The sequence below is a fragment of the Peromyscus californicus genome, unplaced genomic scaffold (genome assembly GCF_007827085.1).
Source record: "Peromyscus californicus insignis strain IS unplaced genomic scaffold, ASM782708v3 Scaffold_2__1_contigs__length_46816999, whole genome shotgun sequence".
Lineage (NCBI taxonomy): Eukaryota > Metazoa > Chordata > Mammalia > Rodentia > Cricetidae > Peromyscus > Peromyscus californicus.
Genome location: NW_026294540.1, coordinates 40,124,216 through 40,150,278, shown reverse-complemented (window position 1 = coordinate 40,150,278; position 26,063 = coordinate 40,124,216). Strand labels below are relative to the sequence as shown.

The 26,063-nt window shown below is 48.8% G+C and overlaps 2 protein-coding genes across 5 annotated transcripts in view; both read left to right on the top strand.

Annotated features, from left to right (window-relative positions):
* The window catches only part of Flt3 (fms related receptor tyrosine kinase 3), a 128,455-nt gene extending 120,261 nt beyond the window's left edge, over positions 1–8,194 (top strand). For all 4 annotated transcript variants that reach the window (XM_052754529.1, XM_052754528.1, XM_052754527.1 and 1 more), the window contains 4 exons: positions 2,945–3,056; positions 3,452–3,551; positions 5,878–5,983; positions 7,613–8,194. In XM_052754529.1, coding sequence (XP_052610489.1) covers positions 2,945–3,056; positions 3,452–3,551; positions 5,878–5,983; positions 7,613–7,747 — 453 coding nt within the window. In that variant the 3' untranslated portion in view covers positions 7,748–8,194. The remainder of the gene's footprint in view (positions 1–2,944; positions 3,057–3,451; positions 3,552–5,877; positions 5,984–7,612) is intronic.
* Positions 8,195–15,871: 7,677 nt separating this feature from the next.
* Positions 15,872–23,928, top strand: Urad (ureidoimidazoline (2-oxo-4-hydroxy-4-carboxy-5-) decarboxylase). Its single transcript, XM_052754719.1, has 2 exons — positions 15,872–16,046; positions 23,567–23,928. The coding sequence occupies exons 1-2, from the start codon at positions 15,872–15,874 to the stop codon at positions 23,926–23,928; spliced, it is 537 nt and encodes a 178-aa protein (XP_052610679.1).
* Positions 23,929–26,063: the final 2,135 nt, after the last annotated feature.

Below are 26,063 nucleotides of genomic sequence, written 5' to 3'. Positions count from 1 at the left end.
TTGGACCCAAGTTGGATTGCCAGCACCCGCGTCAGGAAACTCACCCCCATCTATAACTCCACCTCCAGGGAATCCAAAGCCTCTGGCCCCTCCACTAACTACACTCATGTGCACACACCCATACATAATTTAAAATAAATTTAAAGTATGATGAAGTAAAATAAATGTTTAAGGCAAAAGAAAGGAAGGAAGGAAGGAAGGAAGGAAGGAAGGAAGAAAGAAAGAAAGAAAGAGAGAGAAAGGTACATAGATGATAGGCAGGTAGTAGGTAGATAGATGATAGATAGAAGATAGATAGATAGATGATAGATGATTGATAGATGCATAGATTGATAGATGATAGATAGATAGATGATAGATAGATGATAGATAGATAGATAGATGATAGATAGATAGATGATAGATAGATAGATAGATAGATGATAGATAGATAGATAGATAGATAGATAGATAGATGATAGATAGATGATAGATAGATAGATGATAGATAGATGATAGATAGATAGATAGATAGATAGATGATAGATAGATAGATGATAGATAGATAGATAGATAGATAGATAGATAGATAGATAGATAGATAGATAGACAGATAGACAGATAGATATGGCTCAGCAGGTAAAAGCACTTACCGCCAAGCCTGAGGACCTGAGTTCTATCCGCCAGACCCACATGGTGCAAAAATCCAGGAACCTACAAGTTGATCTCTAACCTTCACCTGTGTGCTGTGGCATGTACCCTCCCCCAGTGCCAGCACACATGCACTTGAATAAATTAAAACATAATTTAAAACTTTTTTTTTTCTGAGACAGATTCTCTGTGTATTCCTGGCTGTCCTGGAACTTGCTCTGTAAGCCAGGTTGGCCTTGAACTCAGAGATCCACCTATCTCTGCCTCCCAGGTGCTGGGATTAAAGGTGTGCGCCACCACTGCCTGGCATAAAGTTTTTAAAAAATTATTTATTTAAATTCATTTTATATGCATGGGTGTGAAGGTGCCAGATCTCCTAGAACTGGAGTTACAGACAGTTGTGAGCTGCCATGTGGGTGCTGGGAACTGAAGCCAGGTCCTCTGGAAAAGCAGCCAGTGCTCTTAACTGCTGAGCCATCTCTCCAGCCCTTCATTCTTTCTTTCTTTAAAAATTTTATGTCATGGGATTCAATTCCCAGCACTCACATGGTGGCTCACAACCATCTATAGTGGGATCTGATGCTCTCTTCTAGCATAAAGATGTACATGCAGATAGAGCACTCACTTACATAAAATAATAAACAGATGTCTTTTTAAAGAATAGAATGAGCCGGGTGGTGGTGGCGCATGCCTTTAATCCCAGCACTCGGGAGACAGAGGCAGGCGGATCTCTGTGAGTTCGAGGCCAGCCTGGACTACCAAGTGAGTTCCAGGAGAGGCGCAAAGCTACACAGAGAAACCCTGTCTCGAAAAACCAAAAAAAAAAAAAAAAAAAGCATAAAGAATAGAATGAATGAAAAAAAAAGTAAGGGGATGAGGTGTCTCTCGGGCAAAGCACTCTTGCCTGGCCTGTGTGAGGCTTTGGTTCAAGCCTCGGGATGAGGAAGGAATTACACCTGGGTTTAAGGCCCTCAGCTGCTTCTTCGCTCGCTCGCTCATTTGGTGCTGGGAGTGTCTCTCGGTGTTAGCATGCCTGTTTGTGAGAAAACAGCAGCCTAGGCTGGTCCAGCGTATCCTCTGTGCTCAGCACTCTCTCGGGCATTTTACAAACTCACTTGGTTCTGAAAGTAGCTGCTCTGTGAAGAGGAAATTGAGGCAGAGGGGAGCAGCTTGCCTGTGGTTGCTGAGGGCATGGCTGTGAGCACGTAGACCATGGGCCATGTCACTCGCTGTGGCGGCATACCCCCTAGAGGATTCTGAATTTGCTTCCCAGGTTCCCGGGAATCAAGAAAACCAACGCCAAAGCCCTTTACTGAGGGTAAATGCCCCAAAATGTGAAAACTCATTAAATCTCATCTCAGATGGCTGATTATAGCTGCAGTTATAATAAGCTGACTGCTCGGTGTGGTTATGTTGAATCCCCGCCAGTGGATTCTCATGTGGGAAGGTGAATTCCATTCAGAGCCTTCTATTAATGCGTCAGGTGACCCACGTGGCCACTTGACTCCTTCCGTGACTGTATTTGCATAGGATTTAAAAGAAGGTTTCTTTCTGGGAGTCTGCTTTTGCCTGGCTGATTACACATGCACCATAAAGATTCCTGAGGCCAAATCAGAAGAAAGCCCTGTGCCTCAGGAATTAGTCACTGTGTCTGGATTCAAATCAAAGGCTGCACAGACTAAGGCTAGCCTCCCCCTCCACCACTACCACACACACACACACACCACCCTTTCAGGCTGCTGGAAGCCACAGAGGACAGCCTAATGTTATTTCTAGATGTGACGACTTAAGTCCCTCACCACATCCTCAAGGATGACACGTCCACTCAGTTCTGAGAAACACTCTGGTAAAGGATTCTGCTCTTTGGCGTGAACTTGCTTGTCTCCCAGCAAATGATGAGCTCCACCTTAATGAAAAGTCATTACTGTTACACTTGCCAATTCCAAGCACGAGCCTGTGACCAAGATGACTTTTAGAGATGTGCATTTTGATAAGGAGTGGTGGCAGGTCAAATATTTACGTTACAATTCGTTAACAGTAGCAAAATGACACTTATGAAGTAGCAACGAAATAATTTTGTGGTTGGGGGTCACCACAACATGAGGACCTGTATTAAAGGGTCGCAGCATTAGGAAGGTTGAGAACCACTAGAACTTCAGTTCCAGGAGACCTGGCACCCCCTTCTGGCCTCCTCTGGTACTGCATGCACATGGTGCACTCACATCTATGCAGACGCATAAAGTTAAAAACAACACTTAAAAATCCATGAGTCTGCACGTGGGAACTCCACCGTCCTCTCTTGTATTTGACGCAGGCACGGTTACCTGTGAAGTGGATGGCGCCTGAGAGCTTATTTGAAGGTATCTACACAATCAAGAGTGATGTCTGGTCCTTCGGAATCCTTCTCTGGGAGATCTTCTCCCTGGGTATGTGTGCACTTGGCAGGTCTCCCCAGGCTCTGGCTTTGTGTCTCCCACTCCTGGCGCACCCCTCCTCCACCCTCCTGTCTTCCACGTCAGCGGGTGGGTGAAACACCACCCAGCCAATCCCGGGGCTTCTGGTCTCCCATCGTCTGTTGCCACTGTTGGTTGGTTGCTGACATCCAGAGATCTGCCTTCACTGCGGCTGATCCGGAGGCCTTGGGACTTCTGGGTCCACTCGCAGCCCCCCCCCCCCCCCCCCCCCCCCCCCCCCCCAGGGTGGGTTGGCCACTGGGGTGTCCTCTTTGCCTGTTTGCTAACAGAATGTATAAACAGCAACCACAAAAACGAACGGAAAAACCAGTGTTTCTTCGGCCCCACTGAGCTCGTGTTTTTCTCAGGTGTGAACCCTTATCCTGGCATTCCTGTGGATGCTAACTTCTATAAACTGATTCAGAGTGGATTTAAAATGGACCAGCCATTCTATGCTACAGAAGAGATGTGAGTACAGTAAGACTGGGGGTTAGTAGCAGATGTTATTGTGTGCTATAAATCTTCTAAATGCATGACCAAAACAAAACAAAACAAAAAAACTTGATTGCTTTTTTGGTTTTTGGTTTTTCGAGATGGTCTCTCTGTGTACCCTGGCTGTCCTTGAACTCACTCTGTAAAACAGGCTGGCTTTGAACTCAGAGATCTGCCTGCCTCTGCCTCTCAAGTGTTGGGATTAAAGTCATGCACTACCACACCCAACTGAAAATCACTTTCCTATTACGTTGCTTAGGTCTCTTTTTGTTTTTTTTAAGACTTATTTATGTATATGGGTATTTTGTCTGCATGTACATCTACACATCAGAAGAGGGCATTGGATCCCATGGGACTACAGTTATAGATGTTGTGAGCTGCCATGTGGGTGATGGGAGCTGAACTCAGGACCTCTGGAAGAGCAGTCAGTGCTCTTAACCACTAAGCTATCTCTCCAGCCTTTGATTGCTAAAAGCAGAGAAAGCTTGGTAGAGTGGCACATGCCTTTTATCCCAGTGTAGATAGACTTTTCTTTTTGAACCACCAGCTCATTAAAAAAAAATGACATTGAGACTTATTATTAATTATAAAAGCTCGGCCTTAGCTTAGGCTTGCTCTTAACTAGTTCTTATAACTTAAATTAACCCATATTTTTAATCTGTGTTCTTTTATGTGGCTTGATTACCTTTACTCTGTACTCCCATCCTGTTTCCTCTCTGCCTGGTGACTCCACATCTTCTTCCCAGAGCTCTCTGTCCGGAAATCCCTGCTATACCTCTTGCCTGGCTATTGGCCATTCAGCTCTTTATTAAACCAATCACAGTGACACATCTTCATACAGTATAAAGGAATATTCCACAACATTTCCCACTTTTTGTATAAATAAAAAAAGAAAGGTTTTAACTCTAACACGGTACAACTGTAAATGATAAGAACAATTATCAGGTAAAAATTACATTTACAATATCCAGTCCATTTGTATTTGACAAATTTAGAGAAAATACTCCATTATCTACCCTATCTTAGTCCAGAGTTTTAAACCTAAACCATTTTTTTGTCATAACTTGTACTACCATCCTAAAAATACCTTTTTAGACCTTAAAACATCCTTTCAGATAAATAACTTAATTTTTATGTTTCTCAACCTTATAAACTTTACATCTCTTATGTAAGTTTTTTTTTCTTTTCTGAATTTGGTAATAAGGAAAATTGTAAAACTATTACTATCTGGTCTTCAATCCCCATCAGGGACCCAAGAAGGATAAAATATGACTTGAGTAAACAGGAAGTGCAGAGAAAGCAACTTCCAAAACTTTAGAAATGACAGAGACATCTGGCTGCCTGGACAGTCATCCCCAGCTTCCTCTGCAATGATGTGTAAAGGAATATTCCACAACATCCCAACACTTAGGAGGCAGAGGCAGGCGAGTCTCTGAGCTGAAGCCAGCCTGGTCTATATATGAATGCCAGGCCAGCGAGACTGCATAGTGAGACCATCTCAAAACAAACAAACAAACAAACACCCCATAGAGATGGGCTGGGCGTGGTGGCGCACACCTTTAATCCCAGCACACAGGAGGCAGAGGCAGGCAGATCTCTGTGGTTTGAGGCCAGTCTGGTCTACAGAGTGAGTTTAAGGACAGCCAGAGTTGCATAGTGAGATCCTGTCTTGAAAAAAGCCAATCAATAAAAAGTTTAAGAGGGGCTGGAGAGATGGCTCAGTGGTTAAGAGCACTGACTGCTCTTCCAGAGGTCCTGAGTTCAATTCCCAGCAACCACATGGTGGCTCACAGCCATCTGTAAGGAGATCTGGTGCCCTCTTCCGGCCTGCAAAGACACATGCAGGCAGAACACTGTGTACATAATAAATAAAATAAGTAAAAAAAAAATGTTTAAGAGAGGGAGAGAGGAGGAGGAAGCAGAAATGGCAAGGGGACACTTGCCTGTAATCCGGTACTCCAGAGATGAGGCATGAGGCAGTGGGCTAGCCTGTCCTAATAGCAAGGCTATAAATAAATACATAAATAAATAAGACAAGCAGAGAAAAGCTCTGTCTTTTGCTTCAGGCAACTTTGCTGTCTTAAGAGGCAGCACTCGGGGCCTGCATTCCTTTGCCTGCAGTATCTGAGGGTTTGACTCCACCTCACGCATCATCCAATGCTGATGTAGTACGAATTCTGATACATGCTTTCCACAAAGCCAGTGCACAAGATGCCCTGAGCTGCGGACGCTGCCCGGGTGGGGACTGTGGACGGCAGTCCATTTGCGTCCCTTCACCTCCTCAACCTGTCTTATCTTCCAGGTACTTTGTAATGCAATCCTGCTGGGCTTTTGACTCAAGAAAGCGGCCATCCTTCCCTAACCTGACTTCGTTTTTAGGATGTCAGCTGGCAGAAGCTGAGGAAGCGGTATGTAGGGATGGGGGGGTGGTGGTGACGGTAGCCATCCCCTGGAAGGAGACTCGAGTGACCGCATGAGCACTGTGTCCTCAGATCCAGCTGTGGAAGACAGTCTTTCTCACCTCAGTTTTCAGTTTGTCTAGATTACTCTTTCACGGTTGTGTGCGGCAAGACCGACTTCTTTTTTTGGGTGGGGGCGGGGGTGGGTTCAAAACAGGGTTTCTCTGTGTAGCCCTGACTGTCCTGGAACTCTGTAGACCAGGCTGGCCTTGAACTCAGAGATCCACCTGCCTCTGCCTCCCAAGTGCTGGGATTAAAGGTGTGCGCCACCACAGCCTGGCTAAGACCTACTTCTTAATGTGGTTTTGTTGGGGGGGACTTTCTGTGATCTCATCCAACTGATTAATAAGTTGAAAGCTCTTAAGGAGCCAGGTGGAGGTGCCTCACGCCTGTGATAGCAGCACTCGGGAGGCAGAGGCAGGCGGATCTCTGTGAGTTCCAGGACAGCTGAGGCTACACAGAGAAACCCTGTCTCGAGGGTATAGGGGCTCTTAAGGGTCCAGTGCAAAGGACTAGACAACTTAAGGAAACTTAACTCCTCCAGAAGCCACTGGCCTTTTCTAACTCAACATGAAGCATGAGCATGGACTCCTCCCAGCTGGGTCACAGTGGGTATGGGGGCTGGGAAGGGCTCTGGCCTGATGCTGTGAGGAACCATTCCAGCTCTGCTGTCTGTTCCTCATTGGTGATGGCGAGTCTCTTCTTTGGCTTCGGTGTTGGCCTCAGTGTTCCCATCTGTAAAATGGGTTACAAAGCTAGCTGATCCTCCAGCAACAGGATCTTGCGATTGCCTCACTAACCGCTGAGCCAAGGATGGAGCCTTGAACTCTCAAAGCCCAGGTTCAGATCATGCCTCCACCACTTACAGCTCATGTGGTGTTCAATACCTTAATGATGACATCTTGTGGGGTCAGGATTATAGTTCTATAATGACAATTCATCTGCCCTCTTCCTACTTTTCATTAAAAAGAGTGGCTGTTATTTAAGAAAAAACAAAACCTGTGGAAGGTGCTGGAGAGATGGTTCAGTGGTTAAGAGCACTCGCAGCTCTTGCAGAGGACCAGAGTTCACTCCCCAGTACCTACATGGTGGCCCACAATCTCCTGTAACTCCAGTTCCAGGGGCTCCAGCGCCCTCTTCTGGCCTCTGTAGGCATTGTACTCATGTGGTGCATAGACTGACGAGCAGGCACATGATCATATGCATAAACAAACATAAATAAAACCTTTTTGAAAAGCTGAGGAAACTACCCAAATTCATAATTTAATTTTCTTAAGATTTATTTTTCATTTATGTGCGTTAGTGTGTATGGGGACCATCAGAAAATAGAAGAGGGTGTTGAATCCCCTGGAGCTCGAGGTACAGACAGTTGTGAGCCACTTTGTGGGTGCTGGGAACCAAACTCAGGTCCTCTGCAAGAGCAGCCGGTGCTCTTAACCACTGAGCCATCTCTTAGCCCCTAAATCCACATTTTTAAATGGTCCATAAAAGTAAGGCTTAATTTAAGTACTTTGCCTTTTAGGCACACAGGTGAGTCTTGTTCGGACGGGCACCCTTACTGCCTCTCCCCTTTTCCAGATGTATCAGAACATGGGGGACAACGTTCCAGAACATTCTTCCATCTACCAAAACAGGCGGTCTGTCAGCAGAGAGGCAGGCTCAGAGCCGCCATCGCCACAGGCCCAGGCGAAGATTCATGGAGAAAGAAGTTAGTGACGAGGCCTCCATCCCCCGCCACCCTACACAGGCTGTAGATCACAGAGCCAAGACTAGCCTCACCTCAGAGGAAGTGCCCTACCGGCTGCTGCTTCGCTGGACTTTCCTCTAGATGCTCTCTGCCATTACTCTTGTCTCCAAAGTGACTTCTAGAAAATCAGCTCACCCCCTGCACAGGCAGGAAAAGCCAATAATGGGATTTATTGGCAAGCCTGCCTACATCGGGAGGCCTTCCCAGGCTGGCTTGAAGGGGAAACCATGTACCTGAAATATAGTATATTCTTGTAAATACATAAAACAAGACAAAACAAAATAAAAAACCATTTTTTGCTAAGGAGAAGCTAAATATGATTTTTAAAAATCTATGTTTTAAAATAATATGTAACTTTTTCATCTGTTTAGTGATATATTTTATGGATGGAAATAAACTTTCTACTATAGACATGTTGGTCTTTGATCCTTTACTCAGACTATTCAGGGAAGCCCTAACCGGATCTCATGGCCTCATGCGTGTGTTTGCATGTTTTTCTCTTGAGCAAGTGCATTCTGGGAGAGGCTTCCTCCTAGTTCGTCCTTGAACTAATTATGTAGCTCAGGCTGGCCTCAAACTTGAGATCCTTCTGCCTCTGCCTGCATCTTCATGTCTGGCAGAGGGTTGACCCTTTCATGAGAATATTAAAAGTGTCCTGAGTCCACCAGGCTGAGGACAAGCGATGCTGCATCCACTCCGTTCTCTAACTCTCTTTCTTACACATTTGCTATTCATCTTTTGAAACCTCCCATCCACGGGTTTATAGATTTGGCTGGCTTTGTCCCCTTGCATTCCTGGATGCCACTAGGTTCTGTCTTTTAGATCTTTGTTTTGTCCGAAGACAGGATCCTGTGTGTCCCAGGCTGGCCTCAGATTTAGTGCGTAGCCAAGGAAGGCCTTGAACTTCTGGTTGTCCTGTCTCTACCTCCCGAGTGCTGGGACTCCAGGCTGTGCCACCAAGCCTGGCTTCACCTGATTCTTCCCGAAGCCTCTTTTCTGTCTAATGCAGTTCTCAACCTTCCTAACGCTGCGACCCTTCGATGTTGTGGTGACTTCCAGCCATGAAATTCTTTCATTGCTACTTCATAACTGTAATTTTGCTGTTATGAATCATCATGTAAATACCTGATATGCAAGATATCTGATACATGACTCCTGTGGGGGTTGTGACCCACAGGTTGAGAACCACTGATCTAATGCATTTCCACTGTCTCAAGATCCATCTCCCTAAGTACTTACCCACTTACTTGAGTGTGCCACGGTCCAGTTCTCTCCGATGGTCCAGCTTTCCCCCCTCTTCCTCTGCTTTACCTCTCAACACTAGCTGCATAATGTTTTCTCTCCAGCCAAAACCACCTCTGTGGCCCGGGATGTGTCTGGGGTTTTCTGGCCGCCTCTTCTGCCTCAGCCTCCATCTCCACGCCCACTGAGGATAGCTGCTTCCATGGCAACCTGTGAGAACTTCCTATCTGTATCATCAGGCTGTCTCTGCACATACAGCTTTCTTATCTGGTGCCGTAATTAGCTTCTACGACAAATGTCCTCTTCTAAGTTGGAGTTTAAGCAGTTTAGAGATTTAGGCAAATTCATACACTCAATTCCAATTTGTGTAGTCAGGAAGTACTAGGTACAGACATTTGACTGCTTTTTGCCTACTGATGGAAAAGCATAAGATATGTTTGCTGATAAACATTCCACTAGTGTTGTTTTTACTTAGACTAGTAAGTGCCACGCTCCTCTAGTATGTAACAAGTGTGGGACGCCTCTCTAGCTGAAGTCCTGTTCTGGTGTCAAGGGTATTTCTCCTACCTTGTTAATGTATTCCTCTCACACACAGATGGGAGTGGTGGATGTGGGGTGGGGAGACTTTGTATTAGTTACCTTTCTGTTGCTGTGATAAAGCAGCTTATGGAAGAAAGAATTGGGGATAAGAGTCCATCACAGCAGAGAAGCATGGTATGCAGCACGCATGGCAGGCAGCAGGCAGGGCATGCAGCAGGTATGGCATGCAGCAGGCATGGCATGCAGCAGGCATGGCATGCAGTAGGCAGGGCATGCAGCAGGTACGGCCGCTGGATCAGGAAGCTGGAAGCTCACATCCTCAACCACAGTGCAGAGCAGGGAGAGAAATGGAAGTAGGAAGAGGTCATGAACCCTCAAAACGGCATCCCCAGCCAGGTGTGGTGGTGCACACCTTCAATTCCAGCACTTGGGAGGCAGAGGCAGGAAGATCCCTCTGAATTCAAGTCTAGCCTGGTCTACATAATGAGTTCCAGGCCAGCCCAGGATAATATTGAGATCCTGTCTCAAACAAACAAACAAACAAACAAAAGCCCACCCCAGAGACGTGCTTCTCCGGCAAGGCCACGTCTCATGAAGGTTCTAAAACATACACCCCAAGAGCATCAACTGGGTGTTCAAACACAGGAGCCTAAGGGACAGTTCTCATCCAAACCACCGCACACTCTCTGCTTTCCCACAACTGCAGTCGACCACACTGGCCATGTTGTCAAATGTGCTTTTTGTCCTTGATGACGTGTGGAAAAGTCCCCGAGTCTGCATATTTGTGAGACGCTCGTCATGACTGAGAAGTCTGTAACTGCTTTCCTTCACCCTCCACGGCCCTCTGAAGTGAGCTCTGAGGATCGCTCCGGTTTCCTCAGAGGAAACGGAAACAGTAGGATTTGCAGTCTCCAAGGCCTGCTGTCTCCTAAGATTGCACATGGACTCCAGCATTGCTCAGTGATTGTACTTACTTGTCTTTCTTTGTGGGGGAAAAAAAGCCCAGAACATAATAGCTACCATCTTAGCCCTTCTTAAAGACAGAACTTGGGGCTGCAGAGTGGTTAGGAGCACTTCTTGCTCTAACAGAAGACCTGTGTACAGTTCCCAGCACCTACATGGTGCCTCAGAGCCGTCGATAACTCCAGTTCCAGGGGATCCAATGCCCTCTTCTGTAGTTGGACTTTCTCTTAGGACTGTCAGCTCGCAAATAGTGACACAGAGACTCCTTATTAACTACGAAAGCTTAGGCTTGTCTCACTAGCTCCTTTTTTGGAGGGGGCGGGTTTTGAGACAGGGTTTCTCTGTGTAGCTCTGGAGCCTGTCCTGGATCTCAATCTGTAGACCAGGCTGGCCTCAAACTCACAGAGATCCGCCTGCCTCTGCCTCCTGAGTGCTTGGATTAAAAGGCATGCACCACCACTGCCTGGCCCTCACTAGTTCTTCTAACTTAAATTAACCTGCTTTTATTAATCTACATTCTGCCAAGTGGCTCAGTTACCTCTACTCCATACCATATGTCCGACCTTTTCAGTGTCTCCCTGGCATTTTGCTGGCATAATATACGTCCCTAGATTCCCCATCCTCCTGCCTCCGCCTCCTGAGTACCTGTACTGCTCCTCCACACTGGCCTTCACACCTGAGAACCTAGCGTGGGACCCGAGGCTGCCTACAGGCAGAGTTGAGAGTTCCACTGGTTTTGCCTTCTCTACATCAGCCCACCAGTGGTCTTTCTCAGTTTATGGTTCTCCATTGTCTTGATGGAGTTGGAGGAGAGAGTGGAGCTACGGCATTCGGCCAAGCCTCTTGGGCTGCTTGTCTCGAGTTGCGTGCCGATGACAACTCTAGCCATCTTCTTTCTTCTCTCAAAGTGACTCTGTCTGGGAGAGCTGCACACTCGGTCTGTGCCGTCTCTGTGGGTGGAGTCAAACACACGGTTTGCACCTGGAGTCACTCCCTTGTGTGCAGTGCTGAAATCACCAAAGGGCTTCATTTCCATGAAAATGAGTTGTCTCTTGTTTGTAAGTGTTATAAGAACGGTATTATAGGGGCCAGAGAGATGGCTTGGTGGTTAAGAGCACTGGCTGCTCTTCCAGAGGACCTGAGTTCAATTCCCAGCAACCCCATGTTGGCTCACAACCATCTACAGTGGGATCTGATGCCCTCTTCTGTCATGCAAATATACATGAAAGTAGACCGCTCATATACATAAATCCATAAATCTTTTTTTTTTTTTTTGGTTTTTCGAGATAGGGTTTCTCTGTGTAGCTTTGCGCCTCTCCTGGAACTCACTCAGTAGCCCAGGCTGGCCTCGAACTCACAGAGATCCACCTGGCTCTGCCTCCCAAGTGCTGGGATTAAAGGTGTGCGCCACCACCACCCAGCCATAAATCTTTTTAAAAAACGGTATTATAGTCTATGTACACTACCAAATGCTTCTTTCTTTTAAGAAGCAGAATGTTGGGGCCTCAAACTCACAGAGATCCGCCTGCCTCTGCCTCCTGAGTGTTTGGATTAAAAGGCGTGCACCACCACTGCCTGGCCCTCACTAGCTCTTCTAACTTAAATTAACCTGCTGGAGAGACAGTTAATAGTCCGCAGCTCCTGCAGAGAAGTTCCCGGCACCCATGACTGGGAACTCACAACCACCTGTAACCCCAGTTCTAAGGGATCTGACACCATCTACTGGCCTCCATAGGCGCTGCATGCACGTGGTGTACCCACACTCAGGCACATACACATAGGCATAAAATAAACACAGGAATCCTTTATTTAAAAGCACAATATTGAGTTGTTCTTCAGAGATGCATTCATGTTATGCAGTGAGCATCCCTGATCCAAATGCTAAAACCCAGAATCCGAATCCACTGAACATCAGCATGATACACCACACATGGAAAACTCGGTGCCTGGCCTCCTGTGCATGGAAGTCAGGACGAAGGTGAGTTAAAATTTACTACATCAAGCTACTATCAGACTGTGTGCATGAGGCACACGTGAAACATAAATGGATTTTGCAAATTACGTGTACAAAAATATTCTAAGCACGGTAAATTTAGAATTCAGTCTGGCTCCCCCACTCTAGATAAGGACTGCCCCACCTGCCTTTCATTATCTGATGTTCCTCTGCTGTGGGATGTTCTGTGTGGCAAATGTGTTGCTCTGATTGGTTGGTAAATAAAACACTGATTGGCCAGTAGTCAGGCAGGAGGAAATGTGGGCGGGAAAAGGAGGAGAATAAAGCTGGGAAGTGGAAGGCTGAGTCAGAGAGACACTGCCAGCTGCCACCATGACAAACAGCATGTGAAGATGCCGGTAAGCCACGAGCCACGTGGCAAGGTATAGATTTACGGAAATGGATTAATTTAAGATATAAGAACAGTTAGCAAGAAGCCTGGCACGGCCATACAGTTTGTAACTAATATAAGTCTCTGTGTTTACTTGGTCGGGTCTGAGCGGCTGTGGGACTGGCAGGTGAGAGAGATTTGTCCTGACTGTGGGCCAGGCAGGAAAACTCCAGCTACATTCCTCATTTTGCTGTCCTGTGTAGGCACAGCCCTTGGTCACCATGATGGCAACTTCTCAAACTAATGACATTTGAATATGCTTCTGGGCCGGGTGGGGAGAGGTTTGGGGTGTCGTCACGGAGAGTGAGGTTAGGATCACTAAACGTGCTCGTGGTCCCTTCAGTTTGGGTCAAGCTGTGTCCCTGATGTGACCTGTCTTCTTTCTTTCTTTCTTTCTTTCTTTCTTTCTTTCTTTCTTTCTTTCTTTCTTTCTTTCTTTCTTTCTTTCTTTCTTTCTTTCTTTCTTAAAGTATATTGAATACACTATGAGAGGTAACCAGCTGCGGTAGTAACTAGACTACTGCTTGCCGTAATTTCCCCTTTAAACGTTTTTAGAATTTCATATCTACCTTTCTCTCTTCTCGCTCAAACTCCTCCCATGTCTCACTCCCCCCATCGAGTTCATGACTGACATCTCCTTCTATAATCGTTGTTACACACACACACACACACACACACACACACACACACACACACACACACACGCACGCACACACACACGCATGCGCGTGCGCGCGCGCGCACACACACACACACACACACACACACACACACACACACACACACACACACTACTGAATCCTCCATTCAGTGTTGCGCATACGTACACGGATAACCTGTTGGGGGCCCATCCCTGGGAGAGACTGAGTCTTCCTCTCTCAGCAGCCCTTGATTGCCTTTACAACTGGCCAAAAAGCAGAGAATAAGTGACCGTGTGGTGTGCCCAGCCCCAACTGGTACGTCCACAATGCAATCCCCACACCCAACGCCCAAGGGGACCCCAGGAATGCGGTGGCAGAAAGACTTTAAGAGCCGGAGAGGACCAGGACACCTGCTTCTAGACAGGACAGCGAAGCCACACCTATCTAATCTCAACAGCACGGCGCCCAGACCTCCATAATGACACCCCTGGCTGATAAGGTCTCACCCCTCCTTAACATCCTTCCAGAGGAGCCTGCGGGCTTAGGCAGCCCCTCCCAGCAGTGCTTTGTGGTGACTGTGCCAGCAGATGGCGCCCGAGCACCACCGTGTCTAGCACCAGGCCTGCCTTGTGATTGCCCCTTGGCACCTGCAAAGGCAAATATTGAGTGACAGGAAAGCCTTTGGAGATAATTTACCCAGGGTGCCATCGTTTCTGGACTCACGGTAACGAGCGCCTTTCGTGCTTGTCCCTAGCCCGACACTAACCGAGCCCGCCTGAGATCGGAGCCCCCTGTACCCCGTCTCGTCTTCCCCACGCCATCAGCAGGGGGCGCCCTCCTGTCTGGGGCCCCACCCCCACACTCTCTTGTATTCCTTCCTAATCTTTTCTGTGCTCTTTTTCCGTCAAGGACTCTCCTGGTAATAGCCTTAGCTGGACTCTTCTGCCACACCGTCATCTGTTTGCTTCGCTGTTGCTAAAACACAAAACAAGCCAGGGGAGCCTGTCATCGAAAGAATGCAAGACAGGAACTCCAGGCGGGAACCTGGAGGCAGATTCGACACCCTCTTCCTTGGGCACCTACACTTAGATGTGTACACACATATAATGCACCTAATTTGAAAAATAAAAATAAGGCCGGGCAGTGGTGGCACAGGCCTTTAATCCCAGCACTCGGGAGGCAGAGGCAGAGGCAGAGGCAGAGGCAGGTGGATCTCTGCAAGTTCGAGGCCAGTCTGGGCTATAAAGCAAGTTCCAGGACAGCCAGGGCTACACAGAGAAACCCTGCCTCAAAAAATCAAAAGTAAATAAATAAATATCTTTAAAAAAAAAAAAAAGAAAAGAAAATAGCACTCCAAGAGGCAGAACTCCTCCTGAGACTCCTTACCCTTTTTCATACGCACTAATTAAGTGTCTGTTGTGTTAAGCATTTGGGGTATGAAGAAAGATTAAAACATGGTACCTAGCCTCTAGAGCAGCGTTTCTCAGGGTGTGAGTTGTGACCCCCTTTGCGGTCAAATGATCCTTTCACAGAGGTCACATATCAGATACCCTGTAGATCAGGTATTTACATTGCGATCTTAACAGTAGAAAATTTCAGTTGTGAAGTAGCAACGAATCATTTTATGGTTGGGGGTCAGCACGGCAGGAGGAGCTGTATTAAAGGGTCGAAGCGTTAGGAAGGTTGAGAACCACTGCCCTAGAGCAGCAGCAGGGACAGATGAGAAATCACCTTCCAAGTAGGTGGACCTGTGACCTGCCTGGATTACCAGGAAAAACTTCCCCAGGAACAACCCTGGTTCTATCCCCAGCATCCACGTGGTGGTTCACAACCACCTGGAACTCCAATTTCAGGGGATCCCACACCCTCTTCTAGCCTCTGTGGGCACCAGACATGTAAGTGGTACACGGATATGCATGCTGGAAAAACACGCGTGTGAAATAAAGTAAGATGTTAATGACACCACGCGTCTGTCCAGTGAAATATGGCCACTGCTGACTCTGATTATGGTGATACCTTGGTTGGAAACATTCATTATGCAGAAGTCTCTGCTCTCTTGGTCATCTTAAGCCTGGGTGGGACAAAACTCAGGGGTAGAATGCTTGTCTAGAATGTGTGGGTTCTATCCCCATCACACATGTCACCCCCTGCCACCAACAAAACCCTCAAACCTGTGTTTCCACATTGCAGGAACATTCTGGATAGGCTCCACCCACAGGCATTTAGCTCAGCTGGGGTTGCACAAGGCGAGCTGTGTGTTCAGCAAACACAACCCTATGAAAAAGAGTCGGTGTCACCCGATGAGAACAGGATCTCAGCCATGGACATAGAGAAGATCAACTCCATGGACTTCGGTGAATTTGTGGATGTGTTTGGGAACATCATTGAAAAATGCCCTCTGATTGCAGCTGCTGTTTGGTCCCAGCGTCCATTCTCGGACTTGGAAGACTTAGAGAATCACTTTTTTGCTTTTATCGATGCTCTTCCAAGGTCAGGTAAGACTTCAGGCCCGCGAGCACAAAGCGATTTCCAGTATGGTATATAAAAATATTTTAGATTCTTTTAGCCCTGTTGCTTATAGTGACTTAGCTGGGTTTATTGGAAGGGTCAGTAAACATCCTTTCAAGGTGCTAGACTCTAAGTAGGACCTAAGAGTGTGTCCGGTAAGACAGCATGGCAAATAAACATTGGAGCCTGGAGGTCACCAACGGGACGGGGCAAAGGCCTTGGTGAGTTAGAGGCCAAAGGACAAACCAAGGCTGGCCCCTTTCAGCCACCCAGTGTCCGCTTTAGCAATGCTCTGGACGCAAGAGAGAAGGCAGGGGGTATATCTCAGGGACCCCGAGGGGAATGCAAAGCAGGGCATGTTTACAAGAAAGGACCAGGTTGAACAAGGAAAGTGTATCTGCTCAGATCCAAGAGTCTGAGGAAAGAAGAGAAGTTGACGCACATTGGTGTGTTCCGAGGGCCCTGAAGAATTTGGGGCCGTGGGCAGGAGAAGATGAGGCAGAAGTTCAGACTGGATGGCACAGAGGCCAAGGGCGAGCAGTTCTTGCTCACAGGCTACTCTGATTCCCAGAGAAGCCAGACATGCCCTTGGGGACCTTGGGCAGGAGGGTGACCCTGGGTTCTCACAAAGGGACAGGCACAGACTGCTGCCTTCAGGACAGCTGTGAACATTCAGAGGTTTCCCATCCTCACCTGGATGTGCTCAAAAGAGAACTTACCTAGGAAGAACGGGGGAGATGTTACCAAATCAAGCTGAGGGCCGGCGGATGCTCGCTGGGCAGTTAAGAGCACTGGCTCTTCTTCCAGAGGTCTGGAGACCAATTCTCAGCATCCACATAGCTGCTCACAAATGCCTCTAACTCCCAAAATCTGATGTCCTCTTCTGGCCTCTGTGGACACCAAGAATACATGTGTGCGCAGACACAATACAAGCAAAACACTCAAGCATGTAAAATTCAAAATTTAAGTGTGTGTGTCTCAAACTGAAGCCCAGCAGGGTGACCCAGGCCCATAATCCCAGCACTCGTTCAATCCCTTGCACATTTTTTCTATCAGAGGGGAAAAAAAACCCTGGAAACTCAGTGTCTTTTTTTTTTTTTTTCCGAGACAGGGTTTCTCTGTGTAGCTTTGGAGCCTGTCCTGGATCTCGCTCTGTAGCCCAGGCTGGCCTCGAACTCACAGAGATCCACCTGGCTCTGCCTCTGGAGTGCTGGGATTAAAGGCATGCACCACCACCGCCCAGCAAACTCAATGTCTTTTAAGGTTCCGTTTTTAAAATAATGAATCCAACATGAATTTTTAATTAATTTATTTATGTGACTATGTATGTGGCAGAGTGTATATCTGCACAGCCCATGAATGCAGGTGTCTGAGGAGCCAGAAGTAGGTATCAGATCCCCTGGGACTGGAGCTTTCTATCCTCTGGGACTGGGGATATAAAGGGTTTATATGGATTACACTTCCACATCACAGTCCATATCTGTGAGGCAGGAACTGAAGCCGAGACCATGGAGAAACACTGTTTACTAGCTTGCTTTCTCTGGCTTGCTCAGCTTCCTTCCTTATCCAGCTCAAGCCTGCCTGCCTAGGGATGGCACCACCCATAGTGGGCTGGGCCCTCCTTCATCAATTAACAATTAAGAAAATGCCCGGCAAGCCAGATGGTGATGGAGCACACCTTTAATCCCAGCACTTGGGAGGCAGAGGCAGGAGAATCTCTGTGAGTTCCGGGACAGCCAGAGCTGTAACACACAGAAACCCTGTCTCGAAAAAGCAAAAAAGGAAAAAGAAAGGAAAAAAAAAAGAAAAAGCCCCACAAACACACCCACAGGCCAATCTAGTGGAAATGATTCTTCGGTTGAGTTTTCCCCTTCACAGATGGATGGCTATAGATTGTGTCAAATTGACAAAAGTCAAGTATCATCGTGGGCAGATGAGACACAGTATTCTTCCCAGAGAAGGATTTACTTGGGTTATCTTTTTAAAATAATTCATTTATTTTTATTTAATGTGCATTGGTGTTTTGCCTGCATGTATGTCTGTGTGAGGGCGTCAGATCCCCAGGAACTGGAGTTCCAGACAGTTGTGAGCTGCCACGTGGGTGCTGGGAATTGAACCCGGGTCCTCTGGAAGAGCAGTCAGTGCTCTTAACCGCTGAGCCATCTCTGCAGCCCCATGGATTATCTTTTAGGAAAAAAAAGAAAGAAAAAGAAAAAGAAAAAAACTTTACCTTTCACAGAAAACTGGATTTTTGGAGCAAAAGGGAGGTTGACCTCTCCTTTAGATTAGGCGATGATGTATATGGCCACTAGATGGCAGCACAGGATCAATATTGGGCTCTAGCCTAGCCTGCTAACGCGTTGTCTAGCCAATCAACTGTCACTGACCTAGGCAGGGGCAATGTGACAGCTGTGGTAAAGAAAGGAAGGTTGAAACATACACAGAAGCCCCTGGACCAGCTCAGTTCTGTTCAAAGCTAGAGTGGGCTGGGGAAACGAACCACTCAGCTGCGTTCTTAAGGCTGTGGGTCCCATCTCCAGTGCCAACCTCCCAAACCGACAGCAACAAATCTCTCTCTCCCCCTCCTCTCTGTCTTTGTTTCTACACCCCCACCCCCGTGTGGTGTGTGTGTGTGTGTGTGTGTGTGTGTGTGTGTGTGTGTGTGTGTGTGTGTGTGCGTGTGCGCCCGCGCTTCTGTCTTTACCATACCAATACACCGTTGTGCGGACATCTTACAAAAGTTGTGTAGGGGCTCCATCGGGCACAGGGAGATGGGTCAAGATGCCACTGCAATGGTTACAAGTGAGAGAACAGGTTGTTTGCACTGTGGTGAGGGTAGCGGGGACTGCAAGAAGCTGCTGGAGAAGAGAGAAGAACTGAAGTCAACAAGAGTTAGGTGGGAGGGTTTGCCGGGGAGGGAGCTCACAGTCAACAAATGCTGACCATAACCACTCAGTACTTAGTCTGAGTGGCTGTAGGGGGGTGCTGTAATTTTCTGGGGTACAAAGACATAAAGCAGAAAAGAGGAGCTTGTTAGTTTTGGTCCTAATAAGCACCAACACGAAGATGCTGAATGTGCCATTGGACCATAGAAAAGGAACATGTTGGAAGCCAAGGACAAACTAGATGTTGGTGTCATGGGAGAATTGACTGCCTGGGGGCGTGGCCCAGGGGACAGGGTGTGTCTAACATGCAGGGACCCGGGGTGAAATCCCTGGCAGCAAAATGCAAGATTTAAAAATAAATTGAGTGATAGGGGAGGAGACGGAGTTCCGGTGGTTGGTATAGTGCTGATCTAGGACGCGTGAAGCCCTGGGTTGGATTCCCAGCACTCAGCATAATCCAGGCACAACGGCTGTGCTCCCAGCACTTGGGAGATGGAGGGAGGAAGGTTATCCTCAGCCATATATGGAACTTGAAGCCAGCCTGGCCTACAAGAGACCCTGTCTCTGAAGAAAAATGTAACAAAAACAAAGAAAACCCTGGGCAAGAACGCTTACTATGTAAATAAAGAAGGGAGGTGTGAGTCTCCTTCCAGTCCTAACTTCTGGGCTGAGCCAGACAAAGGCAGGCAAGTGAGGAGAGCCAGGACCAAACTGTAAAGGTTGGAGGGATGGTGCCAGGGGAGGCCTTTGGGCTCAGGCTGGACTGACATCATTAATTGACTCTGATGAGGGCAGACTGGTTTGTGGGAGGGGTCAGAGACATCATAGCGTAATCTAGATGGAGAAGTGAGGAGGTAAACAACCTGGAAGTGAGAAGGCCAGAGAAATAAGGAAACAGTGGAGGAAAGTGGAGTTTAATGGGGGTTCTACTTCTGCCTCTGGAAGGAGTGGTCCTCAGTGCGTTCCCATTTGCTGAGAGGTAAGGATGGGAGGGTGGAGAAATGCATACATGAGGCTGTAGAGATGAGGTCTGAGAAGGAAAAATACAACTCAAAACATGCTGGAGAGATGCCCAGTGGTTCATTAAGGGCACTTACTGCTCTTGCGAGGGATCCCAGCTCAGTTCCCAGAACCCACCGGGTGGTTCAAAACCACCCATGAATCCAGTTCCATGGGATCAGAGCTCTCTTGCCTGCAAGGGCACCCCCAAGTCTCTCTCTCTCTCTCTCTCTCTCTCTCTCTCTCTCTCTCTCTCTCTCTCTCACACACACACACACACACACACACACACACACACACACACACACACACACACTTCAAAACCACAAGTTTTGAAACTCAGTGTGGGTAGTGCATATATGTAATTCCAACACTTGGGAGGAAGATCAGGAGTTCAAGGCCAGCCTTGGCTAGATGAGACCCTGTCACCAGAAGAACAGTGTGTCTACAGAAAGGGTTCAGAGGTTGAGCGACTACTGCTCTTGCCGAGGACCCGAGTTCTGTCTGTTTCCAGCACCCACATCCAGAGCTCACAACCAATCACCTGTGACTCCAGCTCTAGGGGATTGGATGCCTCATCCATGGGCACCAAGCACACACGTGCTCATGCTTATGTGCACACACTTGTGTGTAAACACACAAAAATTAAAAAATAAATATTTTTAAAGATCTTTTAAAATAACTGAGTTTTTAAAAAAAACCACTGGTAAAGGAGTTGGATTTTATTAAACGACACAAGACCATCCGTTGAGCCAGGAGTGGGGACATATGACTGGTCAGGACACAGGGCACAGGTGGCCCTAATGGGGTTCTGGGCAATTGCCTCTTGCTCAGAGGACACTGTCGCCGCCCGGCTCTTCTGTGGATTCACAGAGAGTCTTCTTCATGCAGACATCTCAGTCCTGTGTTCCCAGTAAATAATGCCTACCAGCCTCCCAAGTCATGACGCCCAGTGACATCACTGGGAAAATCAGAATTTCCATGAGCTGTTAAGAACGGGGACTGCCCAGCATTGGGCCACCCACGTAGGGAGACTCAGGAAGGCAGGCTGACTTCCACAGTCTCCAGCCTCCGACTGGGATCAATGGCCACAGCTGGGGGCACCTCGAAGGAGGCACAGTGTGGCTGGGAACCAGGGAGGGTCCTTGCTGTGTGTTTCTGTAGGGAGATGGGTGCTAGCCTCGGCAGTAGCCAAGGGATCGGTGATTTGGAGCAGTGAAGGTGGATCTGGGGCTGCGCAAACCAGCTTTATTTCTTCTGGGTAAGCCGCCCTTCCAGACTTCAGTTCTTTCTTGCTGTGTGCTGAAAGGGGTGTGTGTGTGTGTGTGTGTGTGTGTGTGTGTGTGTGTGTGTGTGTGTGTGTGTGTAAATTTCGGTTCCGCTAGTTTAGCGTGTTTTCTTCTGCCCTTTGCTCTACCCTGTTCTGGGCCTCTTCTCTCTTCCCTTTCTTGTCCTCTCTGCAAGAGTGGAAAACACATCTCACTCCTAGGAAAACATTAACCCAGGCGATGCTTTCAAGAGGGAAGATAAACTCTAGGAGGAGTGAGAAGTGAGGTGTAAGGGCAAGAAGGTTTGGGGGGTGGCGCTGCTAGGCAGGCCGCTCCGCTCCACGCATGCGCTAGCAGGTTCCTGAGGGACAGTGGGAAGGAAAAAAAAAAAAAAAAAAAGACTTCCCCCTCCCGAGAATCCCACCAATAACTACTTCGATGGCAGCTTGGACTGATCCGGGAGCACATGCACTACAGCAATTGGATCCTCCTGGGCGAGGGGACCCAGAGGCTGCTTTGAAACTCTGAACAAGAAAGGATCGGTTGGGGGTGCGCAGTCACAGTAGCACAAATGTGCCCGACTCCCCTGCAGCTCCCCTGCAGCTCCCCTGGAGCAGCCACGGCTGCCTGCCCAGCCTGGGATTGGGTGGATGTGGGACGAACCTGTCCTGAGTGGCAACTGCCAGCCCCTGGTCCCCCAGGTGGTGAATTTAACACCCACATTTTCGCACCACACGGAAAACTCCACTGCAGAGGAAGAACTACTGATTCTGTTGGCCTGGAGTTAGGGTCCCCATGAGAGGGGAAGAGTGGGATTGGTGACCGACCCCCCTTAGCCTTGCAGGGACAGGCAAGTCATTCAAGGGGGCTGTGGGCTTAGAGCGAAGGGGACAGGTGCGCAGCTCAGTGACCTTGGGCAGGTGAACTAACGTTTGTTTTCCGAGCCTTCGCTGAGTATTTTTTAAAATAGATTTAATCTTTCTTTTTATTTATGTGTCTGTGATTGTACGCTACTTGTTTGTGCGCGGCCGTGCCCAAGAAGGCCAGGAGAAATTGTCGGATCCCCTGGAGCTGGAGTTCCGCATCCAAGGCTCTCAGGACAGTGACCTCGGGTTTGCTTTGATTCTCGTTTATTTTCTTTCTATTCTGTTGTGGGGGCGAGGTGGAGGGCTACCTTGAGGAAGAGGAGGCCGCACCATATTTAAAGGGGTTTTTCCTCTTTGTGAGCATTGAGACACAACTTACTAGAGGACGTTTTAACTATTTCCCATTTCCAACAAAGTCTCGCCTAGTCCCACTGCCGAAGAGAGACAGACACCTGCTTTGTGCAGATGGAATAAAAAGGCAGTTGCATCTCACGGTTCCGTTTTCCTGGACTTCCTACTGACGTGAACCGCTCGTGCATTAGGTGCCAGGGTGTGGGGAAATAAGTTGTCCTTAGTTCTCCAGAGTGCGTAAAATAGGTGCCACGGCCCTTCTTTTACGGAGGGCCGCCACATCTGAGATCTTGTCTGGCCCGGGAATTCCAGTTCCTTCTTTACAGTGCTTAAACGAAGCGATGCCCGGGAGTCCCCTGGAGTTAGAACCCCGGTGTCACAGCTAGGCTTTCCCACGGTGTGAGGCCTCGAAGAACAAGAGCTTTCGCTCACGCGGGCTCTTTGGGGATCTGAAGTCAGTCGGAGAAGGTGTAACAACACAACCCCAGAGGAGTGGGTGGTCATAATTAAAGAAACAAAACAAACAAAACTCCCAAACAGCAATAATAAAAAGGCAAGCAGCTTTCATCAAGAGCGGAAGAATTTCGGTGAAATGGATTTCTTTGCGGTTAATCCGCGGGACCCTTCGGCTATTCATCCAGGAGACCGAGAACTCACACTTAGGGTCACAAAATCTAGGCATTTATTTGTCAAGCCCCGTGGATATTATCCTCTGGACCCACCCCGCTCCTGCCTTTTCTTCTTTGAGGCAGAACGAAGGCCCTTCCAGGACTTTTGGCGGAAGTCTTCAGGCCCTTGCATCCGGCCCCCTTTCAACATCAAAGCCCCCCTGAGAGCAAAGGACTTTGAAAAGATAGGAGTAGCTGGGACTTCTTATCGCTCCCCAGCTCTCGGCGGAGCAGGTCGTAAATTCCCAGCCTCTGGCACTGCCTTCTTTCTCTCTCTCCTCCTTTCCAGGATCCCCTAGGTCTGAAAGACCAAACCTGTCACTCGCGCCCCGCCCCCGGGTCCTGGCGGGGGACAGAGGGACCGCATCCCGTTATTGGAGAGGGAGGACGCCACTACCCGGGGACCCCGCTTGGCTTTCTGATTTGCAGGGGGTAACCCTCTGCGGGTGTGTGTCTGTGCTTCTCCGCAGGCCAGGAGGGCATCCTGCGCTGTCACCCGGACCTAGCGGGCCGCGATCTGCAGCGTGGCACGCTCACCGCCGAGTCGCAGCGCGAGCAGAGCCAAGCGGGCCTCACCAGCCTGGACGCCGACGACCGGCTGCGGCTGCAGCGACTCAACGCCCAGTACCGCCAGCGCTTCGGCTTCCCGTTCGTGCTGGCTGCGCGCCTGAGCGACCGCGCCGCGGTGCCCCGGGAGCTAGCCCGCCGGCTACACTGCCAGCCCGAGTCTGAGCTGCGCACCGCCCTGGGCGAGGTGAAGAAGATCGGCCACCTGCGCCTGGCGGATTTGCTAGGCGCCGATCCGGCCGGGGTGGAATCGCCGCGGGCCTAGGGATCCGAACGCCAGCAGGATGCGCCAAGGAGGGGACTTGGCGCTGTACATCCTTCGCCGGAGGCTGGCTCGGGCCTGGAAGGACAATCCACTCACCCACACAAAGGAAGCTATCACACGAATAATGCATCCTTTGTGCACCCATTCTCACGAGCACGCGCCGCCAAAATATGTCAAATTCTAGAGCGTTTAGCGCTTTGCCCTCGATTTATCCAGATCGCTGCTTCAATTCTCCACTCGCCTTGCGGTCTGCCGACACTACAGCCTTGGCGGACTGAAAGCTCCCCTCTGGCTCCCCCATTCTCTCCTGCTAAGCAGGAACTGGAAATGCAAAAGGCACTGAAACAGGAGTCTTGTGTTCCATAGTGATCTTCCTTCTCTCACTTCATTTGATTTACTGATATTTACACGAGAGCAGAGGCGACTGTCTCACTCTGAGATGCCAGTGAAAGCTGAAGAGGGGGGGGGGATTTAAAACACTGGTTTTGGTCCCAGGTGACCAGCTCAACTTCCAGCCTGGGGAAGATGCCCTGCGGAGGCCAGTGTAGTGTGTGCGCGCGCGTGTGCGTGTGTGTGTGTGTGTGTGTGTGTGTGTGTGTGTATGTGTGTGCGCGCGCGCGCGTGCGCGCGACCCTTGTCCTTCCAGAAGGTCGGCCTTTGGTGGTGGACTGGAGTGCCCCGCAAACCATCCAATATTAAAATCGCAATACTCATTGGACAGCTCTGAGTGTTGTGGAGCCCAGGCTGAAGACGACCTCCCATCATGCTGTAATATAGGGATAGGGATGATGCCTATAGAAGTCTTTCCAGAGAACAAGTCAGACTTGGAAACCTGGAGCTCCAGAATCAGTCAGCTTGCTGTGGCCTCTGGAGAAGCAACATCACCAGCAGGAAGGACCATCACCACCACCCCCCGCCGCCGCCCACACACACACACACCAGAGAGAGAGAGAGAGAGAGAGAGAGAGAGAGAGAGAGAGAGAGAGAGAGAGAGAGAGAGGGAGTTAATGAGTCTCAAGAATACTACTTAGATCTCTCTCTCTCTCTCTCTCTCTCTCTCTCTCTCTCTCTCTCTCTCTCTCTCGTTGTTTTGTTTTTCTGGACAGGGTTTTTCTGTGTGACTTTTGAGCCGGTCCCAGAACTCTCTCTGTAGAGCAGGTTGGCCTCGAACTCACAGAGATCCCCCTGCCTCAGACTCCTGAGTGCCAGGATTATAGGTGTGCACCACCCACCGCGGCCACTTTTTCTTGGTAAAGAAAAAACAAAGCCATACATGGCTTCCCCAACACAGACAGGTGGAAGCAGAGTTGATTTCTATTGGTGAACAACCCAATAAAACAAAATGCATTCTCCCCCCTTTCCACACAGAGCTATGCCACAGAACTTTGGTTCTGGGGATGGTGGTCCACAGAAATAATCCCTTCCTGGAGCACTCAGAATCAAAGTAGAGGAGCCTGTTATCTCTTCTGTCACCTCATCTATGTCCCCGAGCAGTATGGGCAAGAGAGACTAGGGATGCGGAAGCGGATGCCTGGGAAGGCACCTGCCATCAACTCGATATCCACTATACTCAAAGCGTTCTGCCCAGCCCTGGGGTAGACCCATCCCTTAGATAAATGGGCCCTAGAATGCAGAATACACCCTCTTTATGTAAATGTCCTAAGCCGAAGATGCAGAGAATCCAACGGGACAAGATTCCCAGAGCTATTTTTAGAATCATAGATGCAATCTGTGCTTCTCAGGAACGACCGGGTCTCTTCAGTGATATGATTGCCTTTCAATAGTCAATAGTTTATCCCGAATCTTTTACCCTTGCGGGAAAGGGCATGGGTTGGGCAGTTGCTGGCATCCCTCTGGAGGGAGGTGGAGGTGAGGGGACAAGAGCGGACTACTCAAGGACACTTGCCAAGACACTGGAGCGCTGGCAGCCCAAAGGCCAGGGCTGGATGCGCGACGCAGGAAGAACGGTTGCGGTTGCGGCAACCCTTTCCAGGGAGCCAAGCGTCAGAGGCCCTGAGGCCGTTCCCAGGCACTGGCGAGTGACCGGTGCTGCAGAGGATGGCAGGCAGTTGCCTTCCTCCGTATCTGGGCTCCAACAGTGTCAAGCCTGGGCCTGGCGCGGCCCCTTGTTCCTT

What these genes read in the sequence shown, in the direction of transcription:
- Urad (XM_052754719.1), top strand. Translation starts at nt 15,872, where the DNA reads ATGGACATAGAGAAGATCAACTCCATGGACTTCGGTGAATTTGTGGAT. An exon ending in CGATGCTCTTCCAAGGTCAG is followed by an intron (nt 16,047 to 23,566) that starts GTAAGACTTCAG and finishes GCTTCTCCGCAG; the next exon opens with GCCAGGAGGGCATCCTGCGC.